Genomic DNA, 26,173 nt, shown 5'->3' with positions numbered 1-26,173 from the left:
ACTTACATGGAAAATAATTGATCATGAGGGGAAAAACAGACAGGGCAAGAGAAGATGGCTCAGCTCTAATGCATAAGGGATCTACACAAACATAGCTCTGCTTGTCTCTTTGCTTCACTCCTTGTCACTTCTTCCCGGACAGCCAGCTCATACATGACTGCAGCTTTTAAAAGCCTTTCCACCCATCAATCACACCTCTATGCAAAGACTGATGATGAGTCACACAAGTTCTCTTGTGTACCAGAAGTGGAAAATGTGAAGTGGTAAAATCAGGCATGCATTTGTTATTGTTGACGCTGGACTGTCCACTGCGAAGAGAGAGGCAAAGACGACAGCGGTAACCAGGCACTAGGGAGCATCAGGGACGTCCAGCACGGTGGGACTTTGGTGAGTTTACTTACACCAAACATGCCTTTTAACCACGGTTTATAGTCAGGTAAATTGAAAGCCCCTAACCACGCCCAAATGAACTCGAAGACATTTTACAAAGTGGCAGAGTGCCCAAAACTCTCGAACTACCAAACTCTGGGCATTGCTTTACACACAGCTTAGTCACTCATACAGGACCTAGAATAACTGGGCCTTGCAGTCTGCAACTGGTATTTGCTCTAAGGCCTAAATGCTACAACTGACTGTACCATGAGGCATGCCACTTTGCCCAGAAGGTCCTCTTGAGTTTTTCTGCAGAGAGAGTCTGGTCTTTTTGTAAAGGCTTTTTAAGGAACTCATGCACATAAATTCAAGCTAATTTGTACAGAAAATATAAATACTATCAGAGAATTTTATTATTTTATGTCAAAATAAGTTGCAATCTGTTAACCTTGAAAAACATTTAAATGAAGACCAGATTGTGCTCACCAACTGGATGAAGAGTACAATCACAAAAGAAATCTCTTTAAAACAGTTCGAAGGAAGCAGGATGAAAATAACAACGGTTTTGAGTGTTGCATAACGTAGAACAGAGAAAGACTACAAAACAAGCAGCATTTAATTAAAAATTGTTGCAAAAGAAGCTTTTACAAGGATCTAATTTTTTCCCCTAAATCTTGCTACACATAGCCAAGAAGCACACTCCACAATCTTCTTACACCAGTGACTGCCATTAAGGCAGAATAGCTTCCCTAGCTTGGACGTAGGCACTTCTAGAGAACAATTTAGTCGTTTAAGTCAGGCAGCAGTTTGACCATTAGCTTAGGTGCACTGCAATTGTTCCTCTTCTTCCTTTCGTTCACAGCAAGTCCATGGAGCTTGACCTCCTAATTCAGGGACCTAGGTTAGGGCCTAAAGTAAGGGTGTACAAATACCCCTCCTTCCACATATGGTCTTTGATTCTACCACAATAATGGAGTTGACCTGCAATAGACAGTTAATACTTTACCAATCAGCTGAAAAAGACTATGTTTCAGAATGGGCAGAAAACGTACATATGCAGGTTCAGCACCAAAATAAATGTGATTTGTGAAGCACTTACGAAGATGCAACAAATACCGTGTTTCTGGTTGTCTTCAGTCAGAGGCTGATCATTTTCCATGTCGCATTCCAACAACAAAATATATAGTTAAAAGAGTCCTGTTAATGGTGTCCTTTCCTTAGTATATCCATCTACAAACCGTCTTAGAACAACAACAAAGGTAAAATACGTAGAAAAAGCAGACTGAACAAGTCTGAATATATGCTAACCTGCAGCAATAAGCTTACAACGTCTGAGACAAATTTCATTCTTGAAACTTCATTGAATTTAGTGGTGGTGTGTAAGTGAGCACAGAAACCTGCCTAGCATGTATTAGTTTTCTGTAAATTTAACAAGATGCATCAAAGGAAGAAATACCTTCAGATGCCTTTGTTATATAACATTTAAAAAGCAATGCTTTAAATGTTAGTGAGAAAACTAACACTGCTGAAGTTTTAAGATCAGTATGGGTAGCTCATAAATAGACAACATAAAACCACACTAAAAAAAAAGGTAGAAAAATACAGATTTTTTAAGGTATGCCTACTAATTTCAATCAACTTTCACCATGTGTTTATGTCTCAAGCATAGGCATACTATGATTTGGTATCACTTAGTCACGCTCTGTGCTTTTGATAGAATGTTTGTAAGTGCCTTTTGTACATTTCCCAGCAAATATTGCTGAAAGGAGTTTGTAAACCAAGGCAACCAGCTGTACAGAACAGACTGTATTTTCCATCTCTTCATAAGAAGCACAGCAAGGAAAACACATGTGTTAGTAATTGGAAGTGCAGACCACTATGCAGACCTGGAATACTTAAATCCTTTTAAGTGGCACATCTTCAAAAGAAAAACTTTTAATTCCTACAGTACCAAAAAATGCTAAGGCAAAAGACAGATGCATAGACTTAATTTGCTAAAAAGTTACAAAATTATGGCCACAATAGTGGCTTAACTTGGTATCCAGTTTCCATTTCTCCTCTGATGTCTGTAAGATGTTGGCACACATTCACTTCTGGCTTAGAGGTCTGACTGCCGGACCAACAAATTGCTCACTGCAATGTCTGAGCAGACCCAAGAAAGCAGGTTTAGCAGTTACACAGTTAGCATCACAAAAGAGCAGAAAGGCCCTTCCTTTTGTCCAAGACAATTTCATACAGAGACCTTCTACTTTAGTACTGGAAACTGCACTCACATGTATTTTAAACTGTCACATGAAGCATTCAGAGGCTACTGTATTCTGTTGAGATTATTGCAATCTTGTAATTTCTGTGTGTATATATATGAATATATATACACACAGTCTCTACATTAAATCTTTTTAAATATATTTTTAAATAAAATAGTGTCACACTTGGTGTGTTCGAACAGGTGGATTGGAAAATCAGGGACTGTGATGCTGAATTTAATGATTCGGTGCTGAAAGTGCTATTCAGCTGTGCAAATAGATTTGCTTGCTCCCAAAGGTTCACAGCACGCCTTTCGAAAGCCACCAGAATGAGAAAAGGTTCACCAAAAGATATTGACAAAGTATCTTCCCGATTAAATAAATATGGACACTGTGGAAATTTGTACATACTATTTCTAGTGGGCTAATATTTAGGAAATTCAGCCACAGATCTGAACCACTATGCCAAGCACTGTACAAATACCTACCAAAAAGTGGAACCTCATCTATAATGTGAAGGGTACTGAATGAAATATAGTCTGTATTTGATGTGACAGATTTTCAAGTCTGTGGAAATGCCCCTGTTGGGCACCCGAAGTCCCTTCAAGAACAGACCCTTAATTAGGTGTATGCTTTTATTTCTAATCCTTTGTATCTCGAGAAAGACCCTCCTCTAAAATTCAGTATACAAGTATTTCAGTACAGGATTTGGCTTTGCTTCACTTCCACTGACAAATTGGGGGAAAAGCTTGATGTACACTGTCCTGATTTATGGTTCCTCCTTTGTTTTTTAATTACAGAGAATGTAACAGATGTCCACATAAGCTGAGGACTTGGTATGAACAAAAAACCCCACTGTCCTATTCTTACCTCTTGGCCATTTCAGAATTGCTATAAACAGATTGACCTAAACACAGCTGTGGTTTGAAGTAATATGCGCAGAGCAATTGTTAGTTTTACCGTGTAGTATGACACACTGCAGTACACCCTAAGCTTTTGGATTTGGCAAAATCAGAGGAACCTAAGTTGATGCTTAAATTTAAGCTTGAAGTGCTAAACAGCAACAGCAATGAAACCACAACATTTATAGAAAGTCATTAGGTAATTCATACTGCAAAATAGACTTTTTAGAATTTTGCAAGTAGCTTCCAGTGCAGAACCTAACTATGCAAAAGAACCCCACCACCATAAACAAACGAACAAGCAAACTAGCTACAACCTCTGACCTGAAGAAACACAGGAAAGACTGCAGACAGATTATCTAGCAGCACTTTGCACGGTAAGCTTTGAAAATCGTACAGTGGCCTTGTAGAGGCTTCATACCACCTCTGAACGAAAAAGCACAAGAAGAGCTTATTTTTCTATGTTCAATACTACATCAAAAATTTGTCACAGAGGCTCTAAAATAAAATGCATGAGATGTTAGAATTTCACCTCAAACAGTACGAATTTCACTTGCTGCCAACTCTACAGAGGGAAAAATGAGAAAAGGAAGTGGAGAAGATACTGTTAGGCCTGATAGCAGAATTGGAGCTACCCTTCTTGAAGCAAAAATTACTCTGGCAAACAAATTAGTGAAAGGTGGTTCTCCTCTCTATTCTGTATTTTCACCACAGAGATGACATCCAGTACTCACCGACATTTGGCTGAGACATGGCCATAGACCTCTGTGGTATCGGTGTGGAAGTAGCTGCAGGATGGTGGCTCATGTGATTCAGCGGTTGGTTCATAGTTTTTCGAGGATCTTGCCATGTTGTAATTTTTTCTATGTGACTGAGAAAGAAAAGATAAAACACAAGCTTAACACAAAATGCCCAAGTATATTATATACATGGTTAGGCATAATGTCATCAAAGCCTTATTTGCTTTTCTTATCCCACATTTTTCTACCCTTCTCATCTCACCCCAAACCCATCTGAAATTATCTATCATCTTGTCAATTATTTTTTCTTCTCATCTTCTGCCCCTGCCATTCTAAGTTTATATGCATTACTGTTGAATAATTACAATTGGTGAATTCTATTATGATATCGAAAATCTGTAACACACACTCATATTCCAGATTATTGAATTGTCCAAAACCTGTTTACTCTTGTCCTACCAGTCTTTTTCTATATACTCAAATATATGGCCATTCTTCATTCAGCAATATATGGGCATTTTGTTGAGTTTTGAAAAGACAAGTGTTTGTCTTGCCAAATCCAACTGCTTTGTTCCTTACCACACCATGAAAACTAGTCTGTCTGTATGTCTGCAAGAATATCAGAATATATTCTCATCACCAAAAGGGATGGTAAGTAAACCCTCACATACCTATATTACCCTGAAAACTATGGAGTAGTGCACAAATCTGCATGAGATTTTACAGTGAGATAACTATAAAGTGTGATCTCTGTAAAACATTTTTTGCCATAGAATACAGTGGTGAAGGAACTGTGGTTTTATTGCAACTGAAGGTTTTCACTGAAATGCATCAGTTTTGAAAGAAAACTATCAGGACAAGGATTTTAAGGATCAACATGTAATTCTATCTGAAACAAGAAAAGAAAAAGGAACTGCCTTAAAGCAATCAATAGTCTGGTATCTATCTAGGGACTGCTTGCTTCCATGCCCAGCTTTCTGCCCAATTGACTAACCAGGCTACTGATTACCAGCTGGACTTGGATGGGTTTTCCTGTTAGTTTTTTGCTAGAAAACTTTAAAAGAGGTAAGTCTTTAAGAAGAACATGTAAAGACAGATAAAAATGTAAATATTCTGTGTCTGGAAGACCATTCCAATACACCTTTCTAAAAGCACAGTCTAACATCATCTTTACTGAACTCAGTCTCAAACTCGTCATCGCTACTTTCACCTACGTTATTAGCATTGCCGTTACGGCGGTGACCGCTCCACACCTTCAGGCTCAGCTGATCACCAGTACAATTTCACAAGCAAGTTTCCATCTATTGTAATGTTACCGCGTCCAAACTCTTTACAGTAAGTCTCTGATATGACCAAAAATAATATGAATCACAAGCAGGAAAAAAAAAAGAACAACCTGAACCATGTTTTAAAGAACGGAAAAAAGCGGCGCTGTCTTTATTTAGTCCATAGCCATTTTCTTTTCCTAATAGTTTACATCTAATGTGCAGTTCCAAAATGGTAACTGAAGATAACACTTTCACTTCGATGCCTATCTAAAACTCAGCCTCTAGCTGTTGAGTCACTTCCTTTCTTCATAGCTTCTAGAGTATTTTTTTGTTATCATTCACAATGAAACTGCCCACCACTGCTTCTCCCTAGCATTAAAACACTTTATTCTCCCCTCATTGTAAACCTTTATTACATTTTAGCTTTTCTTCTTTCTACTCTTACTTTTCAAGTATAAGAATTCTTGTATCCAGTTCAGTCAAATGACCTTTTTACAAAATTAAGCAATGGCATTCTGAATGAAAGATGCTGCTACAGCAATAAATTGGGCAATGTTTTCTGTTAAGTCCTAACTGTGCCTAAATGAGATGAAAAGCATTTTTATTTAAAGTTCCATTGTTTTGTTTCTCTGGCATGGTAATTCAAATAAAGAAGCTACACTTAATTAAAGCTACAAATTTTGAAATACCAACATATAATAGAGAAGATTTTTCCCCAAATAGTGAGAAACGTGTTTTTAAGCATGAGCTTTAGTGATTTAATAAATACTGCCTTGATTAAGCTTATATCAAAACACATTTCTCACTTTAAAACATTTTTTTACATATAAACACTGTAAAATTTAAGCAAAAAGGTTAAAATTAAATCAGACTTCTTTTCTTGTAATGTTCATCTCTAAAAACTGAAAGCACAAACTCCTGTTAGGAAAACTTGAAGCACAAGTTAAAGTATTTATTAAGTCAGTTGTTTTAAGCAATCTGTAACTTCTCTGAATGTATTCCTCACCCTAACTACAAATCCGAAGCCTTTAACTAGAACTGCCCATTACGTACAACGAGCCGTAACAGGAAGCGCTCTTAACAAAAAGACACAGTGGAATACCAAAATGGACAACTTCAAAATGCTGTTTTGTTATCCAAGTTCCTTTCAGCAGTAACATTCTCACATTTCACGGGCACTGAAAGACAACAAACTACGATCATTCATTTTTTGATTCAGGTGAGAGCTATGAACAATTGCAGACTCATGCATGTGAGTTTGCACTCAAGATTTTGCGGATCCTTCCAAGTATTTGGGAAAAGAGAACAAGTCTACCTAGTACAGTGCTCAGTCACCCTCACCATGAAATAGCGTGTTCTGATGTTCAGAGGGAACCTGCTGTGCTTCAGTTTGTGCCCCTGCCTCTGGTCCTGACAGTTACAGAGGCTGTATCCAATAGCCTGCAGTGAAGCGTGCAGATGGAAGCCAATCCATGCATTTCGCTCTGGTGTCTGACTGAAGCGTGTAGCACAAGACAGTCCCTGGAAAAGTCTTTGGTTTGTTTCAGGGAAAGAAAGACCCAAGTCTTGCAGTTCACGCTGAACCACACTCAGCACCCTCAGCCACTCATGGGTGCAGGGTTTGGCACGGGACACGGCTGTAATTCCAAAGGTGTGAAATGCTACTTTCAGTTAACAGGACAAGCATTTTTCTTCCAGTGTTGTCTTCAAACCCACAAATCTCAGCAGCAAGTACCACACAGATCTTTAGAACTGGGCAGTGGGTAGGACTTGCTGGTTTTAATTATTTTCCACCCTTTGCTGAGGTCCTGTTCTTTAAATTGTTACTACAGCTACCTAATCTCCCACCCCAGTCTTGCCAGCTGTTATTTCATTTAGTTATTTATTTTTATTATTTAATTGTGTCTTCTTGCCCGAACGGTGGAAGATAATAACCATGTTACAGCGATGCAGCACTAACTCCAGGCAGCTGGTGATGTCATGGCTATGTCACGACAGACAGCCACCAGCTCCTAGGACCAGCCCTGGTGGTGTCATGGCTGTGTCGCAGCAGACAGAAAATCGGTGGTGGCCGTGTCACAGGGTTGGTGACGTGGGTGGCCAGGACAGGTGTAAAAAGGGCTGCGCCAGACCATGCTGGCAGACAAGTAGCCAGGTGAACAAGGGCTGAGAGGAGAGGGCAGGGGAGGGATGGGCAGGGGCTGCCCATGGCGGTGGAGGGTGGCTGCTCCCCCTTTGTGGCTTTTGTCTTACAGCCGGATGCCTGGATAGGGATGTGACCGCATCATGGCACATTCCTGTCCTCTCCCCGCTCCAACATTCAGCCAGAGAGCTGCCAGCACGCTGCAGGACAGGTAAAATTGCCCAAACCCGTACCCCATTACAGTCTTACAGGGAGCTGGGAGCTCCCTACAGCTGTGGCAAAGCCATGCACCCTTTTTCCCCAGGTAGCCAAGGGCTGGGCCGCACAAGAGCTCCCGGCCCCAGCGCTAGCGTCCAGGTCCCAGCAGGGAAAGCACTGGTGGTGGCCCACGTTGCAGTGGGGTTGGTGACACGGTGGGGCCAGGACGGGTGTCTGCTGTCCGTCAGGGAGACATGAGTTGGACAGCCTTGGTGTGAGGCCAGGAGAGCCCCGGGCAGGGAGGCAGGGGCTGCCCATGGCAATGGGGGGTGGCTGCTCCGTTCTTTGATGCTCCTGTCTTTGACAGCCACATCCCCAGACAGGGACATGACCAGATCATGGACCACACCCATCCTCTCCTTCCTCTACCACTCAGCTGGAGAGTGTTGCATCTAACAAGGACATTGACCAAAGGAAACGCACACAGCCCTAGCCTGTACCCTGTTATGGTCCCACAGGCAGCTGAAAGCTCCCTGTAGCTGTGGACGAAGGGAGCTCCGCACCACCCACCATCTCTGTACCCCATCATGGTCCTACAGGCAGCTGGAAGCTTCCCGTAACCGTGGGCAACAGGAGCTCCACACCACCCACCCTCTCTGTGTGAAACTTACCTCAAAATAAACTTTGATATTCATGGGTTTTTGCTGGTGACAGGGCTGGAAGACATGTCCTAAGAGGAGCAGCCGAGGATTCTGGGTCTGTCTAGTTTGGAGAGAAGGAGGCCGAGGGACAACCTCATTGCTCTCTGCAGCTTCCCGAGGAGGGGACGCGGAGAGGGAGGTGCTGAGCTCTTCTCCCTGGGATCCAGGGACAGGACACCTGGGAATGTCTCAAAGCTGTGCCAAGGGAGGTTCAGACTTGACAATCGGAAGCATTTCTTTACCAAGAGGGTGGTCACACACTGGAAGAGGCTTCCTAGAGAGGTGCTCGATGCCCCACGCCTGCCAGCGTTTAAGAGGGGTTTGGACAATGCCCTTAATGATACGCTTTAACATTGGGTCAGCCCTGAAGTGGTCAGGCAGTTGGACTAGATGATCGTTGCAGGTCCCTTCCAACCGGACTATTCTATTCTATTCAGTAGCCCAAAGATAGTCAGTGCCGCCTCCAAAACATTCGTATTTTGTTCCTGCGCTACCTCCTGCTGAATAAACAGACTGTCACATGGACCTGTTGGAATGGGTTCAGAGGAGGCCACAAAAACCATCAGAGGGATGGAGCACCTCTCCTATGAGGACAGGCTGAGAGAGTTGGGGTTGTTCAGCCTGGAGAAGAGAAGGCTCTGGGGAGACCTTATTGTGGCCTTTCAGTACGTAAAGGGGGACTGTAAGAAAGATGGGTAAAAACTTTTTCGCAGGGCCTGTTGTGATAGGAGAAGGGGTAATATTTTTAATCTAAAAGAGGGTAGATTCAGACTAGATACAAGGAAGGAATTTTTTACAATGAGGGTGGTGAAACACTGGACCAAGTTGCCCAGGGAGGTGGTAGATGCCCCATCCCTGGAAACATTCCAGGTAAGGTTGGACGGGGCTCTGAGCAACCTGGTCTAGTTGGAGATGTCCCTGCTCATGACAGGGGGGTTGGACTAGGTGACCTCTAAAGGTCCCTTCCAACCCAAACTATTCTATGATTCTGTGCTCAGCAAAGAGCTCCACTTCTCTAGTCTTGAAGAGGCATCTTCAAGAGGTTCTGAAATACCATGTTCAGGGATGCATTCAAGAGAAAGGACCTTTATTTCCTGGAAAAAATGGAATTAAGAAACCTGCCCAAGAAACTCAGATGTCCAGGAAACTCATAAAACTGACGTTTGCGAACCACTGGAGCACACACAGATTGTCGCAGTGTTTCTTCCTTGTTACCTTCTTCTTGCATTTGACATTTAGTTACATGTAGGCATTGAAAGCTATTAGTTTTTAACTCAAAATATTTTATACCTAAATATCTCAATGCTGTTATTACTTTATGCAAAATGCAGTGTGGAGAAAAGCAAAAATAGTCTGCTATTCTTTGCAAAATAGGTCAGCAAGCAGTGAAAGTAGACATTGATCAAAATATGGAATTTGTCATTTAGGCCTTGAAATACTGAATTCACCAGAAGTTTTGCTACAGATGCCAATGGGAAGCGGGTCACGCTTTTAATTTTGCACAGATTCACAGCATCGCAGATATTTAGGAAAGAGCATGGTAGCAGGAATGCCTGGTTGGCAGTCTATTACAATAACTATTAATTTTTTTGTCTTGCACTTTTAATACAGGGTCATTGGGTTTACTTTATTGAAACTGTAAAAAAATTAGGTAACATAAGTAATTAAAAATAGCCTTAGCAATAGAGTTTATATAGTGCTGACAGCAAATATTATCATCAGCTCAGCAAAATCTTGTCCAAATGACTTTGAAAAAAAAAGTTAAGAACAATACTATGTTAATATTAACCTCAATACACTTTAAAAGCCAGAGAGTCAAGCAATAGTTACTCTCTTAGAAACACATTTGGCATAACACTCCCTGTTGAAACACCTGGCTTCCGATCACCAAATTAGGATGAAATGAGCTGTAGTTCTTTATAGAAAGGAGCTTTTTTCCACATTGTACCTGAGACGATTCTCCATCCCTTTCTCGTTTTTTTTAAAATATGCTCACTTAAAATGTCCTGCCTACAAAGGATTACAAAGAAGAGCTCTGCCATTTGCTTTCCCTGAAGTATATGTCTTTTCTTAGTTATTGACACAGGCAGACAGCATTAAGCCAGCACAAAACATGAAGAAACGCAGTATCTAGAATCAATAAACAAGTAAGTATTTTCTAAGTTAATACCTTTCTAGGATGGTACTAAAACCTTGCAGATTTTCTCCTTTTTCATTTGAAATAAGAGTTGCAAATCAAAAATTCATAAAGCCTCTTCTCACATAGAAGTCCTCATAAGAAAAGAAAAAAAGGTTCTGCAAATCGCTATGCAAAGCAACCAGTCATGAAACTGCAGCTGAAAACTAATACTGCTTTTGTTCAAAATCTCTTTTACAGTCTGTAAAACAATCTGTACTTTAATTACACATGTGAGAAGCAGGGCAATAACAATCATTTAGCAATGTTTCTTAACTTACACAAGAACTGAAAAATTGATCAAAAAACGTAAGGATCATAGGTCTCAAAGAATCCAACTGCATTTAAAACAAAACAAAACCAACCAAACCACAGGAATTTTCTGTGTAAACATGATAACTTCTGAGCAGCCATAGCCAGGATCCACGAGTGGCCTTGCTTGCCCTTCTTGATGCCATCCTGGCAGTGTACAAACATATCTTCTTCATTAAAAAACATGCAGACAGAGTGTCTGAAACAGAACCCTCAAATATGGCATTGATACTATGATTCAAGCTCAAGTAATGGCTGGTTGTTACTAGAATTTATTACTAAGACCACTAAACAAATTTGGTTTTATCCAGTTATTAAAGGCTGTTAAACATTAGACAATGCTTGTTTTACAACTTAAGATAGTAGAATCGAAATCCCAGCAATTCCCTAAAATCAGCACTAAGATTCTAAAATTCAGGCCAGAGAAGCGCCCCCCCCCATTTCCATTGTTTATGTGAATCTCCCCCCTTTATTTCTACACAGGTATGGCAAAAGGTTATGTTAAACCTTTGCAGAAACAGGTAGCAGTTCATTCCACTTGAAGTGTATTGGATTTATACTGGGATAACAGATTTTAGCCCAGTATCTTTTTATTTATACAGGAGAATAAAAGAAAATGTAGCAGTGACAGAAATTAGCCTTGTTTAGATTCTCACAGCCTCCTGGGTATCAGAACTGATGCAATTCAGTTCAGAACAGCCTCTTTTTCCTTAAAGGCCAACAGGCAAAACATTAAAAATTATATCTGGATTTCAAACACTAAAATGCAGAATGCTGGCCTAAAATTCAGGACCTTCATTATCAAGATCAATTCGAAGGCAGTTAGGAGCCTACGATGCCCAAATGCCGGGTGGCTCCCATCCATGACCCTTTGCACAAGCGTTCAGTAATGCACCCTGTGTTGAGCAGCCAGATCCGACTCAGTCACAACAGGCAGATACAAAAGCAGCATTTAGCTCTGGACTGTCCATAGGACTAGTGTGGTTTTTTTAAGAAGTACGATACATCCAATGTTAGAGAAAGTCAGACTGAAGCTGCAATTCCATGACTGGCTGAGGACAGCCCAAGACCACGCTGCTGCTGAGAGGGAAAGTCCCACATCCCCAGCCATGTGTTCTCATCCCTTTTCTTGGGCTGACATCAGTGATCCCGCAGTCATGCAGTCTGCCAGACCAGGCTAAGCAAACCCTTATGGCCAACACTAATTTCTTATTCTTTTCTGTTTTGCCGATTCTGTTTTTGCTGGACTCCCATCCAACCAGCTGTACGGTTGCATGAGGAAGGGAGAGGCAATTCAGAGCCTTGGCGGCAGAAGAGCAGCATTTCTGATTGTGAAACCACACCCTTTTACCACTCTTGACTTCAACCCCGGAAAAAAATCATTTCGCTCATAGATGTGAAATTTCATTTATTCAGCTCTGAAATGTGTATCTGTACACAAGAAAGAAAAACACTATGGAGAGAACCCCTAAACAGCCTCATCTGGGATTGTATCAATCCATCTGTTCCCTGTTTAATTATTTCCAGAACTACTAATCCCAGAAGGATTTTTTTCTTGGCATACATCATATAGCCTACAACGGACAGAAAACAAAGCTTCAGACAAAGGCAAGTAACACAGGCTAGAAATCTTGCCTTGGTTGCTAAGCTGTACTACATGGGTGACCCGCTTGGAAGACAGTAAAATTTTTACTTCTCCCAACATCTGAGCTTTACACCGGTACTGGACAAATATTAAGCATTTAACTTTCAGGGTCACTGACACAATTAGGTATCAAACCCCTGGTCTAAGCGACCCCTAAGGCGCCGACTTGTATGCTAGTTTTACCCGCTTTATCAATGGAATTATATTATTATAAATCACTTTACACACTTAATTCTGGTGTAGCAGCATCTATACAGAAAGATAACCTGTTAAATGAAATCTGTTTAAATGCATACTTAACAAATACCACAAAAACATCTTTCTTTCATTCAGTCCTAAGAGCTATATTCTACTTCTGTAAGTTGCAGAAAGTTTTCACTTCCCTTAAGAAAATGGTATTTTTCTATAATTGCTAGTTTATGCTTTTAATTTTTGCGTAACTTTCTGCAAATGATAATCACACTGTCATTTTCACAAGTTTTTCATAAAATAGCTCTGAAGTTATGTAAATAATATTTTTCAGTTTCCCTTGTCATTTTTACTTTCCCCCCTAAAAGGCAAGGGGAGAGTAAAATAGGAATTAGAACAATAACATGATTTTTGTTTAAAAATCTGTAAGAATAAAAAGTGCTGATTGCATTTAAACATGCTTTCTGTAACAAGTATTACTCTACTGATTGCTCAACGAAAAATGAGGCTGAAACTCAATGTCAGAACAATTCTGAAAAAGACTAATTTTATGAGTGCTCTAATCTCTAATTATTTGCTCTTTTATTATAGTCTACTATTATTATATTATATTATTACCTCTTTTATTGCATGCCATTTTCTGTTCATCATCTACACACATTATCCAAAGAGACAGCATAAGAGTTTGGGAGAGAATTATTGAAACAGTTCTTTGCTATGAATTCTGAAGATAAGTGTCTCTATTACATGTGTATGAATCCAAAGAGGAGGAGCCCCAAACTTTGAAGATATCTTGCCTAATCTGTAATATTGAAGCTTCACTACAAAGTAGAGAGAACTGCTATGCAGAAACATAACGAACTTTTAAGACTTGTTTTCGTAAGATTCTTATTTGAGGAATATTCAAACACATGACAAAGTAGCCCCAAAATACATGGCCAAATTTCCAAGCTTTTCAGAAGCAATCTTTGCATTTCTTACTAGTATCAGAGCAGACCATTTCTGAACAAGGACTTCATTCACAAACAATCTGGGTAGGAAAGAAGAGACATTCATTTTAACTTCCATTTCTGCATCACAGATAAGACTGACGGGGGATCTTCATAAGCAAACAAGAAGGTTTGAAAGTAAGATTTTCAAGAATACTTAGCTGGGGACTAATACTGTTCCCACTGAAATCAGAGAAAGTTAAGTATTTACAACTCAAATGAGATACACCAAGTATCTGTCAAGTACGACACAGAACATGCTACTACAGACACCACTCCCAAGCTGCCCAAATCACGGCATTCACACCTACAAAAGTCCTACGAGGCACAAGCTCAGTAAGTGGTAAATTGTATCCTAACGGTGACCCCTCATCAGAGATAAATTAAAGCAAAGCTGGGATCTAAACAACTCAGTACTCTACTAGGACTTTTTGATTCTGTTCCACCTGTTGTACCTTAGGCTTTTGTTGAACGCTTCCTGTTTGGGTGACTGCTTCCCTCTTTGAAATGCCAATGTTCTTCAGAATTTGTGCTACTGCTGTGTACTGCATTTTTTAACTGCTAGGCTCTAATCCCTGACTTCCACGGCAGCCTTGCCAGGACAGCTCAGTTGGTTTAAATTAGCAAGCAGCAGCATGAAGTATGCTAATCTCTTTCTGCTTGTACTAACTCCAACAACAAACGTATCTTAGTGGGTTCTATTTTCAGACCATATTTTTTTTACTAGTATTAGGAAATTCAGAGCTATTAATCTAAAAAGGTTTAAGGGAATTGAGGAGAAAGAACTGATCTGAAATACGTTATTCCGTAGGCACGCGCTCACCTGAAATAACACAAACCCAGAGTTCAGCTAACCCTGTAGTACTTGTACAGGTCCTTCACCAGGGCTTTGTCACAGGGACTGAGAGAGTGGATTTTGGACTGAGCCACATCAAAGCAAAGCTGCTTCAGGGCAAGTGGGAAGCTGATGACTCATCAGCACCAACAGCCCTCATGTTCTGACTCATTAACCGCTCGAACAGGGCGACAGCTCACACTGGGCTGGAGCGTGGCCAGTGGTCCGCTTCCGGCTACACCACCATGGCTAAACATTGGGAAATCTGTTTACATCTCTGCAAGCAGAGCCAAATCATTGCCCAACTTTTCCTCTCTGTCCCTCTGTTCCTTGTAAACAAAAAAGGGACAAAAAGGGAGCTTGTCTCAAGTAAGAGTCCGCTCACCGTGCTTTGACACTGCGTGATGTGGCAGATACAATTTTATACAAATGGAAAGGTTTTTTAAATTTAAGAAAATTACCTTGGGACCACAACACCCCAGTCTATCGTGTGAGCTTGCTCATGGTACTGCAGCGCAATTTCTGGTAAAACTACAGCCAGAGCCAAGCCACACAGTATTTCAGTAACCGTTATCATGAAGGATCTAGCAGCAGAACAGAAACTGTGTTATCAGCCTTCAGTGCCTTAGAAACTTACTTTAAAACACGCTGGTATAAAACATCTATTGACACAAACCAGAGATGCTCCCAGGAACTACAGGAACAGCTTCTTCCCTCCTGCCCTGCCCGTGGCCTTGGCCATGCTCTCAGTAGGGCTCCCTCCCACGAGGCAAGGTGGGTTTTCTCCCCTGAGTAGGAGCTAGTAATTTTGGCCCTCTCTGATCCTGATGAAGGCAACCATTAGCATCACAAGACAGCTGGGCCAGGACTCTTGAGAGACCATGACCCACTACGACTCGCACGAGCAGCCCGCCTTCACCGTGACCACCGGTTCGGCACAGCCGGAAGACCACTAGCGGAAATAACAAAGAAAAATTCACATTCATTTTTGTTATTGCCTTCATCTGCGTAGGGGCCTAACTCACAAGGGTGCTAAACATTCAGCCCTTCAAAAGATGAAAGATTCAGTGGCATTTAAAGTTATCTCTTGTTTTGCAGTACGCTTCCCGAGGCCAAACACAGTGTCGCAGTCAGTTCTGCACCTTGCTCATTCCCATCTTCTGCTGCCTCCCCAGTTCAGTTGGTACAACTGCTTTAGGCTATGGAGAGCAACTCAAATCAGCAAAGCGATCCTAGAGACCTAATCAAAGTACTTATTAATATATTGGATCAATTTAGCACAAGTTAAGGGTTGGTACAAAAGTTGGAGTGATTGGTCAAGGCAGGGACTCGTCACACATTTCCTCGTGGACCCTGACGCTGGGCTAGATAAAATGTCACGCCTTCCAGACATGGCCTTCAGCAGAGACCTGCATGCAACTCCCCCCGCAGCTATTCTGGCAGGAGAGCTCGCTGCCCCTCGACCTTCACCCCTGCAAACAAACCCATGCAGTTTGCCGCTGCCCTCCTTCAGTTACGCTGTAGTTCCGTGGGGCTGCACTATAATCCAGATTCACAAAATTAAGTGGGTTAAAAAGAACCCTGAATAAAGAGGTAACTGTAGGCTCAAGCAGTTGCATTTGCTTACCCTAAACACGTAAAGTCCTCTCACCTACTTTTCATTAACTGCCTTTTATAATCTAGTAAGGTGACTTACAGCAGATATGAAAGGAGCCTGTACTATTACTATTACTGTTGTCGTTTCCTTTACAAGACAAGCCGGGGCCTGTTCAGGATACAGTGTGCCCCTCAGATCTTTAGGCACTCACTCCCTGCCCAAAAGGAGCTGAGAGGACTAATCTCACAACACAGCGGGCAATTGCTAAATAGAAGTGCATTTGTAGGTGCTCCTGAATGCACATAAACCCATTTCTGTGGAAAAAAAGAATCAAGAGTTAACTCCTTCCAATTATTTTCTAAATTAAGTTTAAGACTTTGGTCTAATCCAAGTATTCAACAACTACTGGTCTGGGAAAAGATTCATACAGTACATTAACATTAAAAAAAAAAAAATAGTGAGTACCTAGCAAATCAAGACCTCATCCTGCATACACCAACTGCAAAATAATGTATGTTAGCATCCTCATTAATTATGGTGGTACCTACTAGTTGTATCTTCGTTTGCACCGAACAATAAATGCCAGTTGTTTACTGTGCACATCAGCCCTGGTACATTCATGCATCTCTAAAAAAAACTTGTCAACTGCCTGAGGGAGAGAGTAAACCACTACTGAGACAGTCCCTCATTTCCTCTCCTACAGAACAGTATTCAAATAGAGTAGCTTGCTTTCATCTTTCCCAGTACCTTTTATACAATAGTATCTTCTACCACATCAGTCCCATCTGCAAACAGTTCACTGGTTTTCTGTTATTCCAGGTTCAGTTCAAAATGACTTCTCATTTTCAAACTGTCAATGCACTTGACCCAGCCAATTTCAGAGGACTTTATCATTTCATTCCCCTCGCCGTGTCCTTTGCTTATCTAGCTTTGGCTTGATCTCTCTCTCTCTTCAGTTTGTCTCAAGCAGTCAAGGCGCTAGATTTCTTGGGGGGTTTTTTGCAACTCCTTCCATTGAAAGAAACATCCCATATGGCTTTGCCTTGCGAGCTCCCTCAAAATTCTTAAATATTCTTAAATATTGTCTCCTTTGCTCTACTTTTAAACTTATTTCACACTCTAGTCCCTTTCACTAGGCTTTGACTTCACAACTGTTTTAAAGATCCTATCTACTAAAAGGGAAACAGCCAAACAGATGTGGCAGTCCGGTGAGCAGACCTGCAGACTGGAGAGAAAGAAAATACCCTTACTAAGAAGCAGAAATAAACAGACAAATAGAAATCTCAGCTTCTTGCTAAATTACTTCAGAAAGGTTAAAAAAAGCAGTGTACATCTTGGATTTTCAGTGGTCAGAATGAAGATCCTTTTTCTTGGACTACAAACGCTGGCTAGCTTTTCACAAAGCTTTGTTGTATTTGAGCAAGTTGGGAACAGTTGATTCAGGCTGTTCACAGATAATGAGTTTGGAAGAGTCTGGTTTGGTTTTCACTTACTGTTAGAGATATCAGATACATAAATATGTTTCTAGCTCCAAAACAGTTTTGACATAAAAGCTATTTACAAGAAATTTTCTTTCTACTCCCCCAGTTTTACTAAATGTGGAATATTTTAAAAAATGCATCTTCCAGGCTTCATGCAGTATAAATTTTATAGCCTTTTTTCTAAATATGGCACAGTTAAAGATATTGTAAAAGCTATTTTTCCACCTGCAGTTCACTTCAAGTGAAGTTTATTTTAAGCCTTGCCATTTTTTCATGTTATGAAAACTCTTGCCAGGTAGAGTTATATAGCATTAAAAAAGAAAGTGTAAAGGTACCGAAATTAACTCACTGATTTTTCATGGTAATATAGATGGAATCAACATTTTGAAAAGCCAAACTACCCATTCTACCAGTTAAACTACATAGTACTTTGAGATTTTCAAATGCTAAATGAACTCAACTGGAGTGTGAAGTCATGATTTTTTAAAACATGCTTCTTGAGAATTGCTTCACTAGCCTCACAGAATTGTCTTCATCTGTAAAAGCCTAGTATCATCAACTTCTTAAAGATCTTAGCTCTATTATTCTTTTTTAAGTGACCTTTATGTCTTGCAGTCACAGAAGAGCAAAACTTAAGATATGAATTGCATGGAAATGATTTTTAGCTTTAGAAATAATTACCCTACGTGCATGCATCCAATTCCCACAGAAATGGATGCAATTTGTGTGTATATACAGACAATACACTATCGTATTGTGCTAAAAAAAACAGGGTAAGGGCTGTGAAGGTCCTTCACTACACTGGATCTTTGACATCGTGCAAGTGCACAAGCACGAAAGGAAAGACCACAGAACTAATATTATTTGTCATTAAACAGAGAATTCAAAAACCATCACTAGAATCTAAAGAAATGAGATCTACTTAGTACAGTCGTAATTTATTAAAAAAAATCGTAAGTCACAAGATTCCAATTCACACCCCAAAAATCACATGAAGTGACTTTAAGAAGTATGATTTTACCCCTCTGAGATAATGGAAAAAATGTGCACAAGTACTTAGTCCTGTGTAGTGATTAGGATGAAAAAAATTACTGTGCATATAAAAATATCCTTTTTTTCTTACAAAGACCTTTGACCCCGTTTCCCTCACACACTTCAAAATGATTTCCAGGCCTACTGTCTGTTCCTAGGAAACTTCAGTAGGAGAAGGGTGAGACCCACTGTGTACAGAAAAATAAAAATACTGTTTTGGGTAAAAAATTAACTCACAAATGAGTATTTTTAAATGCTTACCAACAGCAGTTACATTTACTGGCATGTTTAGAAACCTCCAAACCCACTGTTCACTAGGGAAACACCAACAGCTCCCTAAGGATCGCAGCGGCAGTGGTGCCTTGCCTTAAGGTGGTTAGTTTGATGAAGGGTGGGGCCTGGAATCTCTGAAGGGCATGAAGAGGATCAAGGAAATTCTGTAATTAAGCAATATTTTACAGCAGCTTATGGCAGCTGTTGGAACCGGTGGGAGGACTGGCTGGCAGGTGCCACAACAACTAGCAAAATTCTTCCTCACCAGACGACAGGCAGCCTATCACCCTCACCACCGTCCCCGCTCCACCTCTTACCACGGTCACCTTATACCAACACCTGCTGGTTCTGCAGACTTGGGGATGCACTGCAGTTATTGCTGTCATCCTTCTCATCCTGAAAGGGGGAGGAATTTATTGTTCTTTAAAAAAAGTGAGAAACATTTTAGATTGCCTCTAGTAAGAAAACTGTACATATGCTATGTGCTCCCTTGGATATTAAAAGAGAATTTGTGAATGCTTCTTTGTAAGACTCCTCCATTAAGCACTCTGAAAATACTCTGAAAATACTGATGGGTTAATTAATTCTCAACTTCAAGTAGCTTTAATTTCAAAAGATGAACCTTTAGTATAGGATATATTGTAATATATACATGAATATTTTATATTTCTTTGCAAATATTCTGTCTTCTCTATGGCCATTATATGCGCAAAAGAAGGGCAGGACACGGTTCAATAACTGTACGAGAACACACTGTTCTGTCTGTAGCATGCAGTTGAATTCCTCTTCCTTTGCCACGCTTCTTTTCCCCTTCTCTCACCACAGACTGGAAAATTTCAAGAACCAAGTTCTGCCTCTCACCACAACATCAAAAGGCTTTACAGAAACTACAGCACCATGTCCTAACATCATGCACCCACCTGGGCATTTGGTAATTATAACCCGTTAAGTAGAATGCAATAGTCCCCACAACGTGGGAACTACCTTCCAAACACGTCAGAGACAGTCACTTCTCTTAAAAATGTAAAGCTTGAAGATCATGCAATAATTTCAGTAGGATAGCCCAATTTTTATGGCTTGTCTCTTGTTCACAGCTCTGTTAAATGCAGACTTAAGTGGAAATGGGACTGAGTTAAATTACTATCTGAATCACATCTTGTTAAAGACAACAAGCTTCACTCTGGTGTGAGCCCACACAGAATATGTTTGGAGAAAAATCTTTATTGGCATAGACAGTTTACACGCCAGACTGTGCAGACCAAGCATCAATTCCATTAGGTTTGCAGTTGTCTTAGTCTTTTCTTTTAGCTTATGTTTACCTTACACACACAAAAAAAGAGGAATGTGCAAAGTTTAATACAATGAACCAAAATAACATACTCAGTGTTAGCTTCTTTTGGTCCTGTCGTGGTTGTGCATTGTGATACCATTGTTAATTATATCATCACACACTATTTTTCCAGAGAGTGCCTGCTTTACTTACTAAGTGCGTTTGACTATTCAAAGGCTCAGTTACTGACATGCTATTAAGTATTTTCCTTATCTAGCATGCAGCTTCATTCTGTATTTATGGCAAAATTCTCCAACTCCATTCTAGTGGCAGATGTAATAAACTGTCTTTAAAAGATAATGAACAAATCATCACAGTGCAGCTTCAGAGATTTCCATTCACTTTTGCAAGGCTGTCCCCATTTTACAGATCAGGAGTACAATGTATTTAGAAGTATCCAGTAATTTCAGGGAGCACTTTGAAACATCTAGGCCCTGACCTTACAAAACAGGTACCTCTTCTGTGTTCAAAACACAGCATCCAGTGACTTCAGCTATCACTGCAAGTGCCTAGCATATTTAGAAATCACAGGGGAGTGGGGGGGTTAGTGCAGGTTGGGGGGTTCTTTCTCTCAAACACATACACCCTTTCCTGCAGTTAAATGGAGATAAAAATCCATTTTCATACAGCGAGCACTGAAACAGATGAACAGAAGATGGAGTAGAGCCTTTCTTTAGGCTATCTTGTGAAGACACAATAATTCACAAAAACATTTTAAGCAAATAATGGGTAAAAATGTCATTCCCCACAGACAACATTTATCACATCCTTCTCTTGTAGCTTTATCACCTGTATGACCACATTAAAAATGTGTACTATCTGCAGAACAAGTATTTCTCCATTAGCCTGGCATTTTCCAACATCATACAAAGAAAAGTTGATAGGTCTGGTTCTCTTCCAGGTACTCAAAGAAGAATGCTATTACCTTCTTTCTCATACACACAAGTGGAATGCATATTTATTTTTAGATGGGTCCCATCTCCTCTAAGAAGGTATGTGAGAAATAATGAGTTCTTGTAAAAAAACCATAGTGATGGTACTACACAAGAACCTAGACAGGATGAGCTGGACTACTGGTGTGTGTACGGTTGGCTAAGCACAGAGTATTTGTCTGGCACTGGCCTATGTCCAGGGCCACGCTGCAGGCATATGGTACAGAGTACTGGTAAACTTGACAAATGGGTTAGATTCTCCTTTCATGGGACAATGCTTTGAAGCAGGAAAATCAGACGCTTGCAGTGTGTTCCCTGCTATTTAGCACAGGTGACTTGACTAACATATTGATGCTTCTCGATGTTTCCAAGCCTCCGGGGCAGACCATGGGACACTTGGGCTGTTGCAAATAAAGCAAAAAACAGATCCAAAGTCTGTCCTATTTTTCTGTCGTTCTAAATCAGAAACAATACATGAGGCAGTTTAAGGTCACAATTCAATGCCATTAGATTGCATTAAAAAATCCCCACAAGCAGGTAGCCTACACTTGGCTAACAGAATATCCCCGTGGCTTCATGGCCACAGCGCTGCTAGAAGGGGTGGCCTACCGGGCACGGCACGCTCTCACCATTGCCTTTGCGTCAGTCCCAATAGCCACGCGGTGGCAAGGTGAAATGAGTGCACACCTCGGGCAACTTGTTGAACCTACGGAAACGAACCCTGCTGATTATTTCAGCTAGATTAACAGATTGATCTGACTGACCCTGCAGCCCCATGACTGCTAGTCAAAACAAAACAGAGAAAAATGTTTGGAAATATGAGGGCAGGGCCAGGCCACTCCTTTCAGCAGTTCCCTGAAGCCAGAACAGCTTAAACTGTGAGATGGCTGGGTTAGTTTCAGTCTATCTCATATTCAGTTGTGGTCTAGTAATTTCTGAGAGAGGAGGCAAGAATGGGAAAGATTAATGCAAATCTACAGCAATATTTTCATGTTATACCAACACCAGACAACAACGAACACATGCTTTACTAGATTTTTAGGATGAAGAACCTTCACAACTTCCCACTCTCAAATGGAAGACATTTGCCTCGTCTTAGGGCACCCTCCAAAGCACTGACCGCCACTTCAGAAGAAGCTCATGTAGCTAGTCCATGTTCACAGCTGCTGCAAAGCACCCCGGGTGGCCCCATTGATATCCTTGAAACAACTGGTGGTAGGCAGCCAGAGCAGCTGTTAAGTATTATTTTCTATCTTCAGCATTTTAATTATCTGCTGACATTATTCACTGTTAATCAGGAAAGCAAAAAGGTTTGCCTTATTCAAAGCCAAAATGTTAATAATATTTTACAAAAGATCATGTGCACAGTATATACGTATGAAGAGAAGATACCCGTTAGGTGGAAGAGCTTAAAGCTGCATGCTATGGATTTTATTTATACTGTTCATTTCAACAGTTGGAAAGAGTAAGATTTTATCTTTCATTATATCACTAACAGCACACAAACACATATAAACCCCAGTATCTCTCAATCACTTCTCCTTTGAAAGTGCAGAAATTAATAACTAACATTCAATAGTTCAACTATTCATTACTGTAGTAGGTTCAAGTGACTGTCTACAGTATTTCAACTTGCAGGTTTAGCTAATAAAATTCATGGCACTTGTTTTTTCAAATACCGATAATGTTTCATGAAAGTTTCATGAAGCTTTAACAAGGAGACACAATGTAATTATTAAACTGATTGACCCATGGACTTTGTTCTCCTACTGCATGTTCATCGTAATTTCTAATCTCAAAGCTGGAACATTACATAAGTATTTGAATATTTATTATCCTATGCTAAGTACTAATTAAAATAACTTCTTCAGTGAAAAGAGCTGCTCTTTTCCTGAATTAGTTTCAGCATTATTTGCTACTGTGAAGAGAACTTCAAGAAAGTCCTGCTAAGCTTCCCTGTAACTGACTGATGCCATTGTTGGTATAGGCTGAGGACTTAAAAAACATTAAAACTAGTTATACAAATGGAAACAAAACACCCTTTGAGTTCTATTGACAACTTAACCTTTAGAATTTGGATGAAATCCCAATTCTTGAGAGAAAGAAAAAAAGGTACTGAATGAAACTATTATATAGAACATTCTTATGGGATTTTTTAATGTATACAATATAAGATGGCATTAATGCATTTGCTTACTTGATGAGCGCCTGTAGCACTCGTATTCAAAGAGACATAGTAATGATTCTATTAAAACCATGTTTATTTTATTTTTGGGAAAAATGTAATAATCTGCAGACAAAATATTCCTTTGTGAGAGATACATGACGTTTTCAGATTCATGGTTACAGAAATTGTTAAATAGCTGACAGAACGCAAAACAATTAACTGTCCTCCACTTGAGCTCCAGGGCTACAAGCAGGTTTTGTTGTGAATGCCTCTATTATCAATATAAAAGCCATGTCAAAAGCGACCATATTTATGAACAATCGGGGTTTACACACAGGAAATATAAAACGGTGCTGTCTTGTAACAAGAATAGGAGAAGCCGCCCCATCTAATAAATGTACTTTAGCTACCAAGCTGGCATTTCTAGACAAGCTGTTATTATTTTAACATAGTCTGCATTCCAGTCAAATTAAATAAATAAACAAACAAACAAGTAAACCCTCTTCAACTACACAGAATCCCCTTATACAGAAATAATCAGAATCTTCCCCGGGCAAGAACAGATAGTAGGACAGACAAACAACCCAGAAGAAAACAGGACATAAAATCCCTATTAAGTTACAGAAAAATTCTCTGTTAAAGTTGTATCCCACAGCATTGGCCAGAAGCAGAGAAATGTATGACGCTGCAGAATTTGGTCCCAGAATTCTCTTCTGCAGTCTAGATTTTTATTTCATGTTTTGCTTTATGAGTCTGTCAGAAAAATCCCCATTAATGTTTCCAGAGCATTGTACATTTTGAATGTGCATTTAAAAAAATGGGATTTTTTTCTAGTACTGGTGCCCTTTTGATCAGAGAATTAACAGGGCTGAACTCATTATCATAATACCAATAAAACTTTGCTATTTGTGCTATTTAACTAACCGTCATGTACTGTTTTCTCTTTGTAATTTGAAGAATAACTGTCAAGAGTTCAGATCATTGCAATATATTCAAGCACACTTTTGTAAAAGGTTTTGTTGCAGAAATAAATTATTTTCTACTCCAAAAGCAGGCACATCTGCAATCCTGTCTACCTGCTGGTTTTGATATCATACAGGGAGCAGCATTTCTTAAAAATACAACAAAATGGTGTTACCAGTCTCTAGAACGTCTTTCCACAAATGCACAGCAGTTGTTCTAACTTTTTCCTATGACAACCTCTCTTTTTCCAGTTCTGCGTGGTCAGAGTTTCCAAATGATAACGTGAATTGGCTTGAGGAATATACTTCCCAAATAGACGATTCTCCTTCACTGGAAACTGAGCGCTCTGGCTCAAAATACACACGTTTGTGCAAAGCAGTTCCTGGTACTGCAACTCTCATTCAGAGATCATTCTCACAACCTCAGCTTTCAGGTCAGTATATTTATTAAGCTCCAAAAAAAGTCAGAATAGCTTCTGCTCTCGGAATTTTACAGGCAGCAATCTTTGTATTTTAATACGAATGCCAATGGCTACAGCACAACAGACATGCAGAGCCTAACTTGATGCAAAAATGTATTTTTTGGTTTCCCTCAAAGCCCCAAATCCCTAATTCTTCAGACCAAGATTTACATCTTGTCAATAGGACTTTAACTACTTTGCCAAAATTACTTTGGCAAAAGCATTTTCTCCTGTGATTTAGTTTCAACATAAGAAATAAAAAATAATGTTTAGGCAACAAGCTTCATTCACTGTATCACAGATATAACTATTCAGGTGAATAAAATTATTTTGGATGTATATTTATCTACCACAATTGTGGCTATGAGGTAGCTAGAATTATTTCAAATTTCAAGCCTCTCAAACATCTCAGTATTTTAGAAAATAATTTTTTTGGTATTGAAAAATTGTCAGGAACAACTTTGTGACTGTTAACTGTGAGTGCTGAAGTTTTATCAACTTACCAGTGATGCAATGCATCACACTTCTATTTTGCAGATTTATTTAGTGAAAGAAGCAGACACTGAAAAAAGGGCTCCTCACCGTTGCGTTACAGGATCGCCTGCTACTTGTGGAAGCACATCTTCTATTGATTTCACTGGGAGTGATGCTTGTACAAGGAGTATGGAATCATAGAGGGATAAGAAAGAATCTGTGGTTCATGCTGCTTATCTAACACCAAACTCCATTTTTCGGTCCCTGCTCTTCTTTCAGCGTTGCATGGTATAGAGTAAGAAGCATTCTTTCAAACCTATGTGTCTGAAGTTAAATAAACACTTCTAAATTTCTTTTATAATGTGTAATACATATATAAGGATGTGGACACGTGGTTACTTGAAAGAGTTGGACTGCCCAAGCATTTTTGCAAGGTTTGAGAACCTCCTGCACCAGGGTCTGTACTAACCAGCCTGCTAGTCAGTGGTAACTACACACAGATGACATTCTTGCAAATAATCATAGCCAGAGGCATGGAGGATCCATACATATTTAAAAAACAAGCAACTAACCAGCTTGCCCCCTCCCCAACCCCAACCCTACATACCCAAAAATTTTAGATCTCATTCATACAGTGGAAAAAAGTTAGACTCTGGACAATATGGGCAGAGAAAGAGGATGCCTTTGACGCTTGCTCCATAAAATAAATCCAGTGGGAGAAAATCTGCTTCATTTAAACTAATACTGA

General features: G+C 40.0%; 1 protein-coding gene across 1 annotated transcript in view; it reads right to left on the bottom strand.

Moving 5' to 3' along the window:
- WWTR1 (WW domain containing transcription regulator 1) overlaps window positions 1-26,173 on the bottom strand; it is an 86,429-nt gene that overhangs the window by 32,874 nt on the left and 27,382 nt on the right. The window contains exon 2 of the mRNA XM_059822692.1: window positions 4,255-4,391. Coding sequence (XP_059678675.1) covers window positions 4,255-4,391 — 137 coding nt within the window. The remainder of the gene's footprint in view (window positions 1-4,254; window positions 4,392-26,173) is intronic.

Source organism: Gavia stellata, chromosome 11, assembly GCF_030936135.1.
Source record: "Gavia stellata isolate bGavSte3 chromosome 11, bGavSte3.hap2, whole genome shotgun sequence".
Taxonomy (NCBI): domain Eukaryota; kingdom Metazoa; phylum Chordata; class Aves; order Gaviiformes; family Gaviidae; genus Gavia; species Gavia stellata.
Note: the sequence above shows the minus strand (reverse complement) of the source record. Positions and strands in the feature narration are given on the sequence as shown.